This window comes from Mercenaria mercenaria, chromosome 13 (assembly GCF_021730395.1).
Source record: "Mercenaria mercenaria strain notata chromosome 13, MADL_Memer_1, whole genome shotgun sequence".
Classification (NCBI taxonomy): domain Eukaryota; kingdom Metazoa; phylum Mollusca; class Bivalvia; order Venerida; family Veneridae; genus Mercenaria; species Mercenaria mercenaria.
Window position 1 is genome coordinate 5,014,078 of NC_069373.1, and position 14,504 is coordinate 5,028,581.

A 14,504-nucleotide genomic window follows, 5' to 3' on the forward strand; every position below is an offset into this window, starting at 1 on the left:
ATGGTGGTGTTTTTTCTTTTTTATATAAAATGTCAGTTTGTCAAGCCTAGCAACCGTATCTAAATACTATTAACAGAGCTCATTTAACCAAATCAGTGTTGCTGGATTCTGTACCCATGCTGTCTCATTCTCCCAGTGTTGCTGGATTCTGTACCCCTGCTGTCTCATTCTCCCAGTGTTGCTGGATTCTGTACCCCTGCTGTCTCATTTTCCCAGTGTTGCTGGATTCTGTACCCCTGCTGTCTCATTCTCCCAGTATTGCTGGATTCTGTACCCCTGCTGTCTCATTCTCCCAGTGTTGCTGGATTCTGTACCCCTGCTGTCTCATTTTCCCAGTGTTGCTGGATTCTGTACCCCTGCTGTCTCATTTTCCCAGTGTTGCTGGATTCTGTACCCCTGCTGTCTCATTCTCCCAGTGTTGCTGGATTCTGTACCCCTGCTGTCTCATTCTCCCAGTGTTGCTGGATTCTGTACCCCTGCTGTCTCATTTTCCCAGTGTTGCTGGATTCTGTACCCCTGCTGTCTCATTCTCCCAGTATTGCTGGATTCTGTACCCCTGCTGTCTCATTCTCCCAGTGTTGCTGGATTCTGTACCCCTGCTGTCTCATTTTCCCAGTGTTGCTGGATTCTGTACCCCTGCTGTCTCATTCTCCCAGTGTTGCTGGATTCTGTACCCCTGCTGTCCCATTCTCCCAGTGTTGCTGGATTCTGTACCCGTGCTGTCTCATTCTCCCAGTGTTGCTGGATTCTGTACCCGTGCTGTCTCATTCTCCCAGTGTTGCTGGATTCTGTACCCCTGCTGTCTCATTCTCCCAGTGTTGCTGGATTCTGTACCCCTGCTGTCCCATTCTCCCAGTGTTGCTGGATTCTGTACCCGTGCTGTCTCATTCTCCCAGTGTTGCTGGATTCTGTACCCGTGCTGTCTCATTCTCCCAGTGTTGCTGGATTCTGTACCCGTGCTGTCTCATTCTCCCAGTGTTGCTGGATTCTGTACCCCTGCTGTCTCATTCTCCCAGTGTTGCTGGATTCTGTACCCCTGCTGTCTCATTCTCCCAGTGTTGCTGGATTCTGTACCCCTGCTGTCTCATTCTCCCAGTGTTGCTTGATTCTGTACCCCTGCTGTCTCATTCTCCCAGTATTGCTGGATTCTGTACCCCTGCTGTCTCATTCTCCCAGTGTTGCTGGATTCTGTACCCCTGCTGTCTCATTCTCCCAGTGTTGCTGGATTCTGTACCCCTGCTGTCCCATTCTCCCAGTGTTGCTGGATTCTGTACCCCTGCTGTCTCATTCTCCGAGTGTTGCTGGATTCTGTACCCGTGCTGTCTCATTCTCCCAGTGTTGCTGGATTCTGTACCCCTGCTGTCTCATTCTCCCAGTGTTGCTGGATTCTGTACCCGTGCTGTCTCATTCTCCCAGTGTTGCTGGATTCTGTACCCGTGCTGTCTCATTCTCCCAGTGTTGCTGGATTCTGTACCCGTGCTGTCTCATTCTTCCAGTGTTGCTGGATTCTGTACCAGTGCTGTCTCATTCTCCCAGTGTTGCTGGATTCTGTACCCGTGCTGTCTCATTCTCCCAGTGTTGCTGGATTCTGTACCCGTGCTATCTCATTCTCCCAGTGTTTCTCATTCTCCCAGTGTTGCTGGATTCTGTACCCATGATGTATCATTCTCCCCATGTATTTGACAACTTCCCCACATGAATCAGAGGTAGATAATAAAGAACTTCTTGTGTGCAGTGTTGTCAGATCCTCACTAGAGGAACTGACTGGTGACCTCTTGCTTCACAGTCTTGCAGTCTAAACTACTGAGCTAGCACGGCCAATTATGACATAATAGTACTTGGTTGTTTAAGTTCCATTTTAATATAATTTAAAAACCTATTGTTAAACCTGAGCTAAACTGGCAACATGTAAAGAAAGAGGTAAATGTTTTTTTGTTTTTTTTTTTTCAGTTTATTCTAACCTGTGAATATAGAACAAATATAAACTTAAAAGACCACTGTTTGACTCCACCATGTATGATCTTTATACTAACCCTTACCCTGCTAAATTTCTGTAACAAACTTGTCCATCTGGACAGCACCATTAACTGTTAAAAGGGGTGCTTACCAAAAAGAAATTAGCTAAATGGCAAACACTGCAGATCTTGATCAGACTGCACAGATGTGCGGCCTGATCATGATCTACACTGGTCAAAAAGGCAGAATCAATTGTGTCCAGCATGATAAGGGTTAAGGTATCACCATACTATCTTTCAGAAGTCAACATTCAAATTTCAAAGACCTTTCCTCTTTTCATAAATAGTCTTTGAACATATTCAATACATGTATATGCATTAACAAAGATATTAAGCCTGTCATTGGCATGACTGCAAAAGATCAACTGAAATGGGCAGTTAAAGTTTTTATATTAATAGGATCTGTACTGTCATCTTGAGGTCTGTCTAAGTGCTTTATTCTTTAATTCCTGAAAAATGAGACAAGACAGAATATTAAATATAGAACAAGAGCTGTCCGTAAGACAGCAATTACTCACTTATTTGAATTGTTGTCCCAGAAGCAGGAATATTACCCTTAATTGTAGAGTATCTATAGAGTTTCAATCCAGTATCTGAAGTTTTAAATTCACAGGGGACATAATTTGGCCAAAATGCATGTCAGAGTTATGGGACTTGATGCTATAACCTAGTTTTATATTCCTGAAGATACAGTAAAGTTTCAATTCAATATCTACATTTGATTTGGAGACAGTAACTGGCATGCAAAACTTTAACCAGGATTTTATAAGTCCTGAAGGAGGCATAATTTGCCAAAAATACATGGGACTTGACCCAGTGAGGTTGGTAATTGACTTAAAAAAGAAAAAATAAGTTACAGAGCTATACGGCTTTAAGTAATAGCTATATGTACTTTAATGCAAAACTTAAACCAAGATTTTCTTAGTCCAAAAGGGGACATAATTTGGCCAAAATGCATGTCAGAGTTATGGGAATTGACCCAGTGAGGTTGGTAATTGACCTAGAAAAAGAACAAGAGGGCCATGATGAGATCAAGGTTTGACACAGATAACATAGGCATGCACATTAAAATATCATCAGGATAAATATTTTCTTGTAACAGTCCCTTTTGACCAGTGGGTCACATTCTAGTCAGGGCCAATCTCAATACCAAGTTTGAGGATCCTAGGCTCAAATGCTGCATTTTTGTACTAGCATGACTATTCCTTACCCTGGAAGACTTAAATAAGATTTAAAACCAATTTCATTAGATGCTGCTGAGTAATATTCATTTACATAAAATAAAGGGAGGTGATTTGTCATAAATTCAGTCAAAAGTTATCTACCCCGATTGTCAAAGTCCATCTGATGGCATAAATGACATTTCAAATCAGTATCTTCATTGGTTACTGAGATACTCCCATTTTAATTTGAAACAAAGGGAGGTAATATGACATAAAATCAGTTCACTGTTATCTACCCTGATTGTCACAGTCCAACTAATGACAATAATGAAACTTCAAATATGAGTTCTATAAATACAATGTTCTTACTGAGATAAATCCATTTTTAATAAAATCACAGGAGGTAATCATGCACTGGTATATGCATGTAGAAGATACAGAGTACAAGCCTTTACAATGATATATTAGAAAAGTATTCATATCGATTAACGTTCAATCACAGTTATCTAACATGACTATTTCTTACCATGGAAGACATAAATAACATTTCAAACCAATCTCATTAGAAGCTACTAGGTATATTCATTTATATAAAAAATAAAGGGAGGTAATTTGTCATAAATTCAGTCAATATGTATCTTCACTGATTGTCCAAGTTAATCTGATGGTGTAAATGAAATTTCAGATCAGTATTTTCATTAGTTACAGATATACCCATTTGAATTTGAAATAAAGGGAGGTAATTTGACATAAAATCAGTCCATAGTTATCTACCCTGATTGTCTCAGTCCAACTATGACAATAATGAGAAATCAAATGAGTCCTATAAGTACTTACTGTTATAAATCCATTTTAATTAAAATCAGGGGAGGTAATCAGATATAAAATAACTGCGGAACCTATGATTGGTTCTGACAGATTCATCATGGAATCCAAGTTGAAGATATTTTCCAAGTTTGTATCAAATCAAACCATAAATGAAGTCTCTATATGGCTGCAAAAGCCAAAATAGCAAATTTAGACCTTTAAGGGGCCATTACTGTGGAACCCATGACATGATCTGGCCAGTTTTTGAAAGGAACTGAGATATTATGCCAATATATAAGTTTGATTCAATACGTAAGTTTGATTCATGCTGATTGCAAAATGTGGTCTCTATCCTGTTCACAAACCAAAAATAGCAAATTTTGGCCCTTTAAGGCGCTTTAACTCTGAAACCCAGTTTTCGAAAAGAATCAAGATATTATGCCAGTTCAAGCTGTGTGCAAGTTTGATTAAAATTGATTGCAAACTGTGGTCTCTATTGTGTTCACAAGAAATTGTGGACGGACGGACGGACGGATGGACGATGGGCGATCACAAAAACTCACCTTGTCACTACTTGACGGGTGAGCTAAAAAATAAGTTTCAAAGCTATATGCCTTTAAAAGATAGTCACATGTACTTGCATGCAAAACTTTAACCAAGGTGTGGTGCCAATACCGATGACAGGGTGAGTAGAATAGCTAGACTATTCTTTAAATAGTCAAGCTAAAAAATCCCTGAAACTTCCTTTATATGATTCTATATATTTGTCTCTAGCTTTTTTTTTCTAGGAATTGTTTGCACTTTCCCTCAATGACGACAGTCGTACGAATGAAAACCGGGGACCATGACTTCTCGGTAACACAGTAGTATAACAAGAGCTGTCCATAAGACAGCGTGCTCCACTATTCGGGGATTTGACAGTAAAATGAATATATGTCTGAATAAGAGACCTCTACTTTAAAAGGAAGAAAACCCAAAGGGGGCATAATTCTATCAAATACACAAATCTGAATTTATTAGGATTGTTACAACACATGCAGATGAGATGATAAAGACATATTTTGAGTTTCAAGTCATTATCTTATATAGTACCAAAATTATGTCCATAAAACGAAGTTTGTAAAAAATTTGAGCATAAAAGGGGCATGATTTGGTCAAAAATACAAATCAGAGTTATAGGGATTGTTACCACATATGCAGATAATGATGATAAAGATACATTTTAAGTTTCAAGTCTTTATCTTATATTACATTAAAGTCATATCCAGAAAGCGGAGACTGCAAAAAAGTTTAAGTACAAAAGGGGCATAATTCTGCCAAAAACACAATTAGAGTTATGGGGTATGTAGCCACACATGCAGATGTTTTATAAACAAATACTTTTAATTTCAAGTCAAAATTTTTAAAAGTACCAAAATATTCTTAAACGAAGCTCTCGAAAAAATTTAACATAAAATAATTCAAAGTATAACTTCTTGGTGACCTTGCCCTTTAGGTATAATGGGCCCACCCCTCACATATTTGTTTGTATGCTGGACAATTTTAAATGTGAACTTACAGTATGATACAAGCAAAAGTAAAAAGATATGACAAAAAACAAAGTTGCCAAAAACGTTAACCTTAAAAATAACTTAAGTATAAGACCTTGGTGACCTTGACCTTGGGTATAATGGGCTCAGCCCCGACACATATACTGCTTGTATACTGGACAATGTTTATGTGAAGTCACAGTAAGATATAAGCAATCGTAACAAAGATATGACAGAAAAACAAAGGTTGCCAGAAAACTTTAACCAAGAATGGTCACGCCGGCGCTGACACCGGGGCGAGTAGTATAGCCCCCCTATTCTCCGAATAGTGGAGCTAAAAAGGAATTATGTTTCATTAGCAAGTTTACATTCAACTAAACTTTGCTTTTTTTTTCAAAAGATGCTGCTTGTTTAAAGGTATACTATACCCCAATTTCATGTTTAAAAATAAGAACAGTTACTTTTCATGGTTTATGTAAACACAAAATTAACTAACATTACTATGAATTAAGTTTTGAATAGTACACGCTTGATACATTAACAGCTAAATACAGTTAAGTATAAATGTATAAATCCACTGAAAAAATCCATTTTTTAGCTCATCTGATTTTTTGGGGAAAAAAAAGATCAACTTTTAAAAGTCAAGATAAAGTGACTGGGAGAGCTCTAGATAATATTTCTGAATTTAAATTTTGAACCATAATACAAAATTATGGCAGCAATTTGCAAATTACGTATATTCAGTATGCAATTTCGGCAATCTCAAGTTTTTATGGAAAGAAATGTTTGTGTTGAAATACATTTACATCTAATTATTTTTAAATTGCAAAATGTGAATACACAGTCTCCATCTTTAATGAAAAACAATGTTTATGTTGAACTATATTCAATGAGGTTCATATTGTCTACCGGTAACGTGAATTACGTAATCCCATGTATATTGCCGAATGTTCACCACCTTAAATATGCAGAAAACGTTCTAAAGGTGTTAATCATGTATTAATAGAAATGAGCAGTAAAATAATATAAGGAATTCTGCTGTTATATATTTTTTAAATATCATTTTTGATAAATTATACAGATTTTTGAATGATGATATTGACTCTACATTGCTTTAATTTCTGACTTAAAATGTTGAACTTTTGATGCTGATTTGAAGACATACCCCTATATGGAAACAAACAAGTATTTCTTCGGCCTTAATTTGGATCGCTTTTGTAGTAGCATCCTCTTAACACAACTTAAAGTACCAAGTAGTAGCTTATAGTACATGGCTCCACGTCAACAGCCCTGTGATCAATTAATTACCAAATATCTACAGGAAGTGGAAAACTGCATTAAGTACCAATTATATCATGTGTGTATTAAGGTTTTACTGCAACTTGGCTTTAAAAGATTTCCTGTTGTTTTGAAAATGTTTGACTGTTTTTGGAGAAAGCATTTCGCAAACTGACCCATGAAGATATGTTTGTTGAACTTTTCATTTTTGCTAGAATTTTAGGAATTCTTTCTTGACAAATAGTGTGTGCGTTTTCTCTTTTTTGCTTCAACTTTAACCACGTCTGCTAAAACAGATATTTGCAGGTCATTTCAAAATGACCTTATTAGGAAAAATGTTGGCATGTATTTTTTTTATTTTGATAAATGTGATAACAGTAAAGGGGAGTGAAATTGGATTTTGCCGCGAAACAGTAGAAAAGATTTTTGAAACTGATTGTACATCTTGTCATATCAACGTGTTTATTGACTGTCCAGTCGGAGCCAAAAAGTTAACAAAGATGGGAGGAACATCTGGTTGCACATATGAAAAGCACCTGGGACCAGGACCAAATATAACGATGGATGGGTGTACCCACACTTGCGAACAGAATATTACTACTGACCAGTGCTGCAAAGGATTCTGGGGACCAAAATGTGATGGTAAATATACAAACAAACATTTCATTAATTTCCAAATATCCAGACTGTTGCTGATTTTAAAAGTATATTATGTACCTGGATATTTTTCTTCACTATATCTGAAGAAAAGATTCCGTACTGTATAAAAAACATGCGATATTACAAAACTCAAAAGATATCCAATGGACATCTTCCACTAAAATATTTTATCTTTAGATATTTCATTCAAATATATAAAATCCTCATCAAATGTAATTAGCTTTACTAATTATGTAAATTATGTTTACATATACATCTACATTCATAATCAAATGTCATGCAGTATCATTGATTGTTCTAAAAGAAGGCAGTTTTTTTTTAGTGGTTGTATTAAACGTTTCAACAACCATGGCGAGGCGGGGTTTTGTGACAGTACTCTGCATTATTGTGCAGGATAAGTCGTATATTCGTCAACCTAATTTTTTTATTTAGTAGCCATCTACTTTACATTGTAACTGAATCAGTAACATTGAATTTTAGTCATTGATTACTGAAAGATTACATAATTAAACAATTATATTGCTCTTCCAAATTTGCTTGTTTTTTGAAATTACAATTATTTGCATAAGTCAGAGATTAACTCCACCCCACCAGGTCGAATAAAATGCACAATACACATTTACAGTATACTGTGTTTATCTATACATGTATACAGTGTATACTATTTTAAACATAATGCACAATCCTGTTAATACACAATAAACTTGTTAATTTTATGTTTTACAGAAACTATTTAGTCTTAGTTCATTTTTCTAGATATAAAATTTGGATCCAATATACCTTTAAGTATTTAATATTGCTAAGAAAAATCTTTCTACATAACATCACACATAGAATTATTGGAAAAACGTTAAAATCCAAGAATCATGTAAGTCTAATTTAATATATATAGCTGTGTAAACATTATTCTATGTGTTTATTTTCTGAAATATTCTAATGAATCACTTGCTATTTGTCCATTCTATCTATTACCTTAAGACTTGCTGAAAAAACTAGATGTGTGTCCATAGGACACAGGTGCCCCCCACTCCTGCCACTTGTAACAAGGTTTAATGACTCGGGTTAAACAATTTTTAAGATACAACATTCCTGTAAAGTTTTGTGACTACATCAAATACTTTTGGAGCTACGCATGACAAAACATTAAAATGACAATTTTTTCCTAGGTCAGAAGCCATAACTCCTACAATACTGAATGAATCCGGACACGAAACCCCAGGTGCACAATTACACATGCTGACCAACATTCCTATAAACTTTGGTGACCGTAGGTCAAATACTTTTAGACACAACATTAAAATGACCAATTTTTAACTAAGTCAGGGGCCATAACTCCTACACGACTGAATGAATCCGGATGCAAAACCCCAGGTGCACAACTGCACATGCTGACCAACATTCCTGTAAACTTTGGTGACTTTAGGTCACATACTTTTGGAGCTACGCCTGACACAACATTAAAATGACAAATTTTTAACTCAGTCAGGGACCATAACTCCTTCATGACTGAATGAATTCAGACGCAAAACCCCAGGTGCACAACTGCACATGCTGACCAACATTCCTGTAAACTTTGGTGACTCTATGTCAAACACTTTTGGAGCTAGGCGCGACACAACAGTCTCGGAAGGACGGACGGATGGATGGACAAGAGCAAATCTATATGCCCCCACCACACAATTGAAATTTGACATAATCAGTATTAGCATATACCTGTTGTATTTCTACTGGAAATTCTTCTATTTTGTCTTGAACACATGACAAACAGAACCTCTTTGTGTAGAAAATGCTACAGTCCTGAAATATAACAGTCAAACATTCACTCTCAGTTCCAAATGTGAAATACTTTCAGATGCTGATATTTTACATAGAAATTTATAAATTACTGTTAAACATGTGAAAAAAAACTCTTGGAAGCCAAATAGTGACCTTTAATTACAGGTGGTCTTTACAGTCAGACAGCCTCTATTCACAGTTGGTCTTTATAGTCAGGCAGTCTCTTTTAACAGTTGGTCTTTATAGTCAGACAGCCTCTATTCACAGTTGGTTGGTCTTCATAGTCAGGCAGTCTCTTTTACCCAATGGTCTTTATAGTCAGGCAGTCTCTATTCACAGCTGGTCTTTATAGTCAGGTAGCTTCTATTCACAGCTGGTCTTTATCGTCAGGCAGTCTCTTTTAACAGTTGGTCTTTATAGTCAGGCAGCCTCTATTCACAGTTGATCTTTATAGTTAGGCAGCCTATTCACAGTTGGTCTTCATATCTAGGCAGCCTCTATTCACATGAGGTCTTTATTGTCAGGCAGTCTCCATTCACAGTTGGTCTTTGTAGTCAAGCAGCCTCTATTCACAGTTGGTTTTTATAGTAAGGCAGTCTCCTTTCACGGTTGGTCTTTATAGTCAGGCAGCCTCTATTCACAGTTGGTACTGATAGTCAGGCAATCTCTATTAATAGTTGGTATTGATAGTCAGGCAGCCTCTATTCCCAATTGGTATATATAGTCAGGCAGTCTCTATTCACAGTTGGTCTTTATAGTCAGGCAGCCTCTATTCATATTAGGTCTTTATAGCCAGGCTGTCTCCTTTCACAGTTGGTCTTTGTAGTCAAGCAGCCTATATACAGTTGGTCTTTATAGTCAGGCAGCCTCTATTCACAGTTGGTCTTTATAATAAGGCAGCCTCTATTCACAGTTGGTCTTTATAATAAGGCAGCCTCTATTCACAGTTGGTGCTGATAGTCAGGCAACCTCTATTCACAGTTGGTATTGATAGTCAGGCAGCCTCTATTCACAGTTCGTCTTTATAGTCAGGCAGCCTCTATTCACAGTTGGTCTCTATAATAAGGCAGCCTCTATTCACAGTTAGTATTGATAGTCAGGCAACCTCTATTCACAGTTGGTATTGATAGTCAGGCAGCCTCTATTCACAGTTGGTCTTTATAGTCAGGCAGCCTCTATTCACAGTTGGTCTTTATAGTCAGGCAGCCTCTATTCACAGTTGATCTTTATAGTCAGGCAGCCTCTATTCACAGTTGGTACTGATAGTCAGGCAGCCTCTGTTCACAGCTGAGCTTTATAGTCTGGCAGCCTCTATTCACACTTGAGGTATATAATCAAGCAGCCTCAATTCAGTTGTTTTTTTATAGTCAGGCAGCCTCTATTCACAGTTGGTCTTTATCATAAGGCAGCCTGTATTCACATGAGGTCTATATAGTCAGGCAGCCTCTATTCACAGTTGGTATTTATAGTCAGGCAGCTTCTATTCACAGTTTGTCCTTATTGGCAGGCAGCCTCTATTCACATGAGGTCATTCTCTTTTCACAGTAGCTTTATAGTCAGGCAGTCTCTTTTCCTAGTTGGACTTTATAGTCAGGCAGGCTCTATTCACAGTAAGTTGGTCTTTATCGTCAGGAAGCCTCTATTCACATGAGGTTTTTATCGTCAGGCAGTCACTTTTCAAATTTGAGCTTTATAGTCAGGCATCCTCTATTCACAGTTGGTCTTTATAGTCAGGAAGTTTCTTTTCACAGTTCGTCTTTATCTTCAGGCAGCTTCTATTCAGATGAAGTTTTTTAAAATCAGTCAGTCTCTTTTCATAGTTGGCCTTTATAGTCAGGCAGTCTCTTTCCACAATTGGTCTTTATATTCAGGCAGTCTCTTTTCACCGCTGGTCTTTATTGTCAGGTAGTCTCTTTTCACAGTAACTATTGAGCCTTATAGTAAGGCAGTCTCTTTTCACAGTTGGTCTTTATCGTCAGGCAGCCTCTATTCACATGAGGTCTTTATAGTCAGTCGGTCTCTTGTCACAGTTGAGCTTTGTAGTCAGGCAGTCTCTTTTCACAGTTGGTCTTTGTAGTCAAGCAGTGTCTATTCACAGTTGGTCTTTATAGTCAGGTTGATCTTCACACATGAGGTCTTTTTAGTCAGGCAGTCTCATTTCACAGATAAGCTTTATAGTCAGGAGGTCCCTATTCACAGTTGGTCTTTGTATTTAAGCAGTCTCTATTCACAGTTGGTCTTTATTGTAAGGCAGCCTCTATTCACACGAGGTCTTTATAGTCAGGCAATCTCTTTTCAAAGTTGAGCTTTATAGTCAGGAAGTCTCTTTTCCACTTGGTCTTTATAGTCAGTTTGATCGTGTTTATTGTCAGGCAGTCCCTTTACATTTGCACCAGGTTTTGCTGCATCAATTGGCCATAAGTAATAAAATCTGATTTATTTTGTTGGATTTAATGTTGCACCAACACAATTTTAGGTCATATGGCGACTTTCCAGCTTTGATGGTGGAGGAAGAACACAAGTGCCCCTCCGTGCATTATTTTATCATGAGCAGGAACCTGGGTAGAACCACTGACCTTCCGTAAGCCAGCTGGATGGCTTGCTCACATGAAGAATTCAACGCCCAGAGTGAGGCTCGAACCTATATCAATGAGGGGAAGTGATTTGATGTCAGCGACCTTAACCACTCGGCCATGGAGGCTCCAATAAAATCCTAACATTATCTTTAAATCATGTCTAACCAAATATAATAATATGTGATAACTGGTCTATGAGCAGATTATTGTTAAGTTACTGTCCAAGGCTCCAGGTTCAATTCCAAGTTTGAGTGGCTACACATTTTTCTTGTCCTGTTAAAATGTGAAAAGAGCAAATGATCTGCATCATAAAGTGAGACAGAGTATTGTTGCCCTTCTTTCATGTTAAGAAATGTAAGATTCTTTAAAATAATGAGATGGTTTTAGGAACAGCTAAATATAAAAGCTTCAGCAATCTTTTGAGACAGAGTCCTGTGTACTGTGGCAAAACTCTGTTTCATTTTGGGAATTATTTCTGCCAAATAAGTAAAAGATTGCTCAATGCATTTCAAAGTTATGGCCTAAATATGATCTTATATGGCCATTAAACCCTTTGTTACCTTGACCTTTAAGACAGGGGCCTAGTATTTGTGTCTTACACTGTCTTATTGTGGCAAACATTTCTTTCCAAATTAAAATGTGACTGGTTCATGCATTACAACTTGGACAAGCTCAAAAATCACGTTTGACCCTAAGTCTTACCTTGACCTTTGAGATAGGGCCTGGGGTTCGCAGGAAACACTTTGCCTCACTAAATAAAAATAAGATTGTTCCATGAATGTCAAAGCTAAGGCTCGGACAAGCTCTACAATGACCTTTGATACCTTAGTGTTACCTTCACCTTGTAACAAGGGGTTACAATCACGCTCTGTCACACTGAGGTCAACATTTAAAGACTGCTCCCTGCAAAGTTATTGTCTGAACAAACTCGAACAGACACACTAACAGACTTACACATATACACTACACAACCATTCTGACAACTATGCCAAGCTCCTTATAATTGGGCTCAATAATGACACTAAGAATACCCAATCAATGGTATCAAAATTAAAAAAAAAATAAACGAATGTGTTACCCCAGAAGAACAGACAGATTTTCGACACAGACTACAATGGGATCCTAGGCTGATCATACCCATCTCTGAAGAGAAGGGATCTTTCATGATATAGGTATCTTCAAGTAAACTGAAAATAGATTTAATAAGACTTTAAGAAATATCAGTCTATTATGATAACCTTTTAATGTTTTAACAGCTTATTCAAATCATACCCCTTTTAATTATACATATACACTGTATGCCTTTCTTATGAGACTTGTGGATTGACTGACTCATAAATTATGGGATAAAGCCAGTACACGATTTAGTAAGGCCCTGCATGACAATTTTTATATGCATTTTTTTGTTTGTAATAATTTAACGTTTAACACATCATCTTGTATGAAAACAGTGATGGTGGCAATAATGCATTGGATATCTTATTTCTGTTATTAATTAGAACTGAATAGGGTCAGGTCTTATCCATTAGAAACACAATAATCATAAAAGTAGTGATAAAAAGATGTTTGATATCTTCTAAAAAATAGAACATAAACAGTCAAAGTACATGACTGTGATATAGGACGAAATGTGTTGTTCAATACACAATAACCTGTCTTGAAAGTTTGTCCTACCTATTATGAATAGCTTCCTGGTACATGATAAACCAAGGCCTAGGTGGCATACAAAACTAAAACAAAAATTCACCCAAGGGGAGGTTTCAAAACACTTTTACAAGCTACTCTGAACTTAAACTGTGTAAGGTAAATTTATTTACCTTCGCTTTGTGAAACATTTAACATAAGCTCTGTAGAGCTTTTGAGTGACCCTATTTTAAGAACAGTTAAAACCAATTAAACCTTACCCCCAGCAATTTGCTGGTACCCATTTACACATGGGTTGACTGAGGCAATCCTGATAAAGTGCCTTGCCCAAGGACACACTGCAATGGGTGTATCAGGATTCAAACCAGGGGCCTTCACCTCCGCAGGTAAGCGTCTTAGCCCTCTCGACCACTGCATCCAGTGAAGAGATTTTATTTGTGGCATGACACTATTTTATAAACAACCAACATTATAAATGATACAGTTTGTCCTATAAAATGCTTTAGTTTGGTTGACTTACACAGTGGTGCCCTTTGTAAGAAATACCAGTACAGACTACAGTAAAGTAAAGTACAGCACAGTAAGTACTGTAAAAATGCCCCCAGGCTCCAACTGGCAAACTAAAAAAAACTTGAAATATCAAATACAGAACAATTGACCCAAAAAGTCGTTGAGTTAACTTACATAATTGACTTTGCGAATGGTGGTTTTGTTCCAAAATAATCATATTTTATCTTTAACTGACACTTGTAGCACAAAAATTCCTTCACAACATCTTTTTCTTCCATTTTCCAAATTCTCTTTTAGCCGTATGTCCGAATTATTTTTACTTTCACTTTCGTTTCTGAAATTAGAGGAATTCACACTCAATGGGTATCAAGTCAACTCGTCCCCTAGTCAACTCGTCCCCCAGTCAACTCGTCCCCGATTTGGTCATTTCGTCCCCCAAAATTGGTCATTTCATCCCCCTCATGATAAAATTTGGTCAACTCGTCCCCATTTTGGTCAACTCGTCCCCCTTTTGGTAATTTGCCCCCCCCCCCCCCGAAATGACCA

At 37.4% G+C, this 14,504-nt stretch overlaps 2 protein-coding genes across 3 annotated transcripts in view; one reads left to right on the plus strand and one right to left on the minus strand.

The window, feature by feature from the left end:
- Positions 1–1,927: 1,927 nt before the first annotated feature.
- LOC123530078 (cysteine-rich DPF motif domain-containing protein 1-like) lies at positions 1,928–14,310 on the minus strand. The gene is made up of 4 exons (XM_045310777.2): positions 14,133–14,310; positions 12,883–12,991; positions 9,166–9,249; positions 1,928–2,464 (listed from the first exon to the last, which is right to left on the minus strand). The coding sequence occupies exons 1-4, from the start codon at positions 14,234–14,236 to the stop codon at positions 2,426–2,428; spliced, it is 336 nt and encodes a 111-aa protein (XP_045166712.2). The 5' UTR covers positions 14,237–14,310; the 3' UTR covers positions 1,928–2,425.
- The window catches only part of LOC123530075 (stabilin-2-like), a 402,834-nt gene continuing 394,873 nt past the window's right edge, over positions 6,544–14,504 (plus strand). Inside the window, exon 1 of one of the 2 annotated variants that reach the window (XM_053521033.1) lies at positions 6,544–7,434. In XM_053521033.1, coding sequence (XP_053377008.1) covers positions 7,110–7,434 — 325 coding nt within the window. In that variant the 5' untranslated portion in view covers positions 6,544–7,109. The remainder of the gene's footprint in view (positions 7,435–14,504) is intronic. The other variant, XM_053521032.1, reaches the window with a different exon arrangement.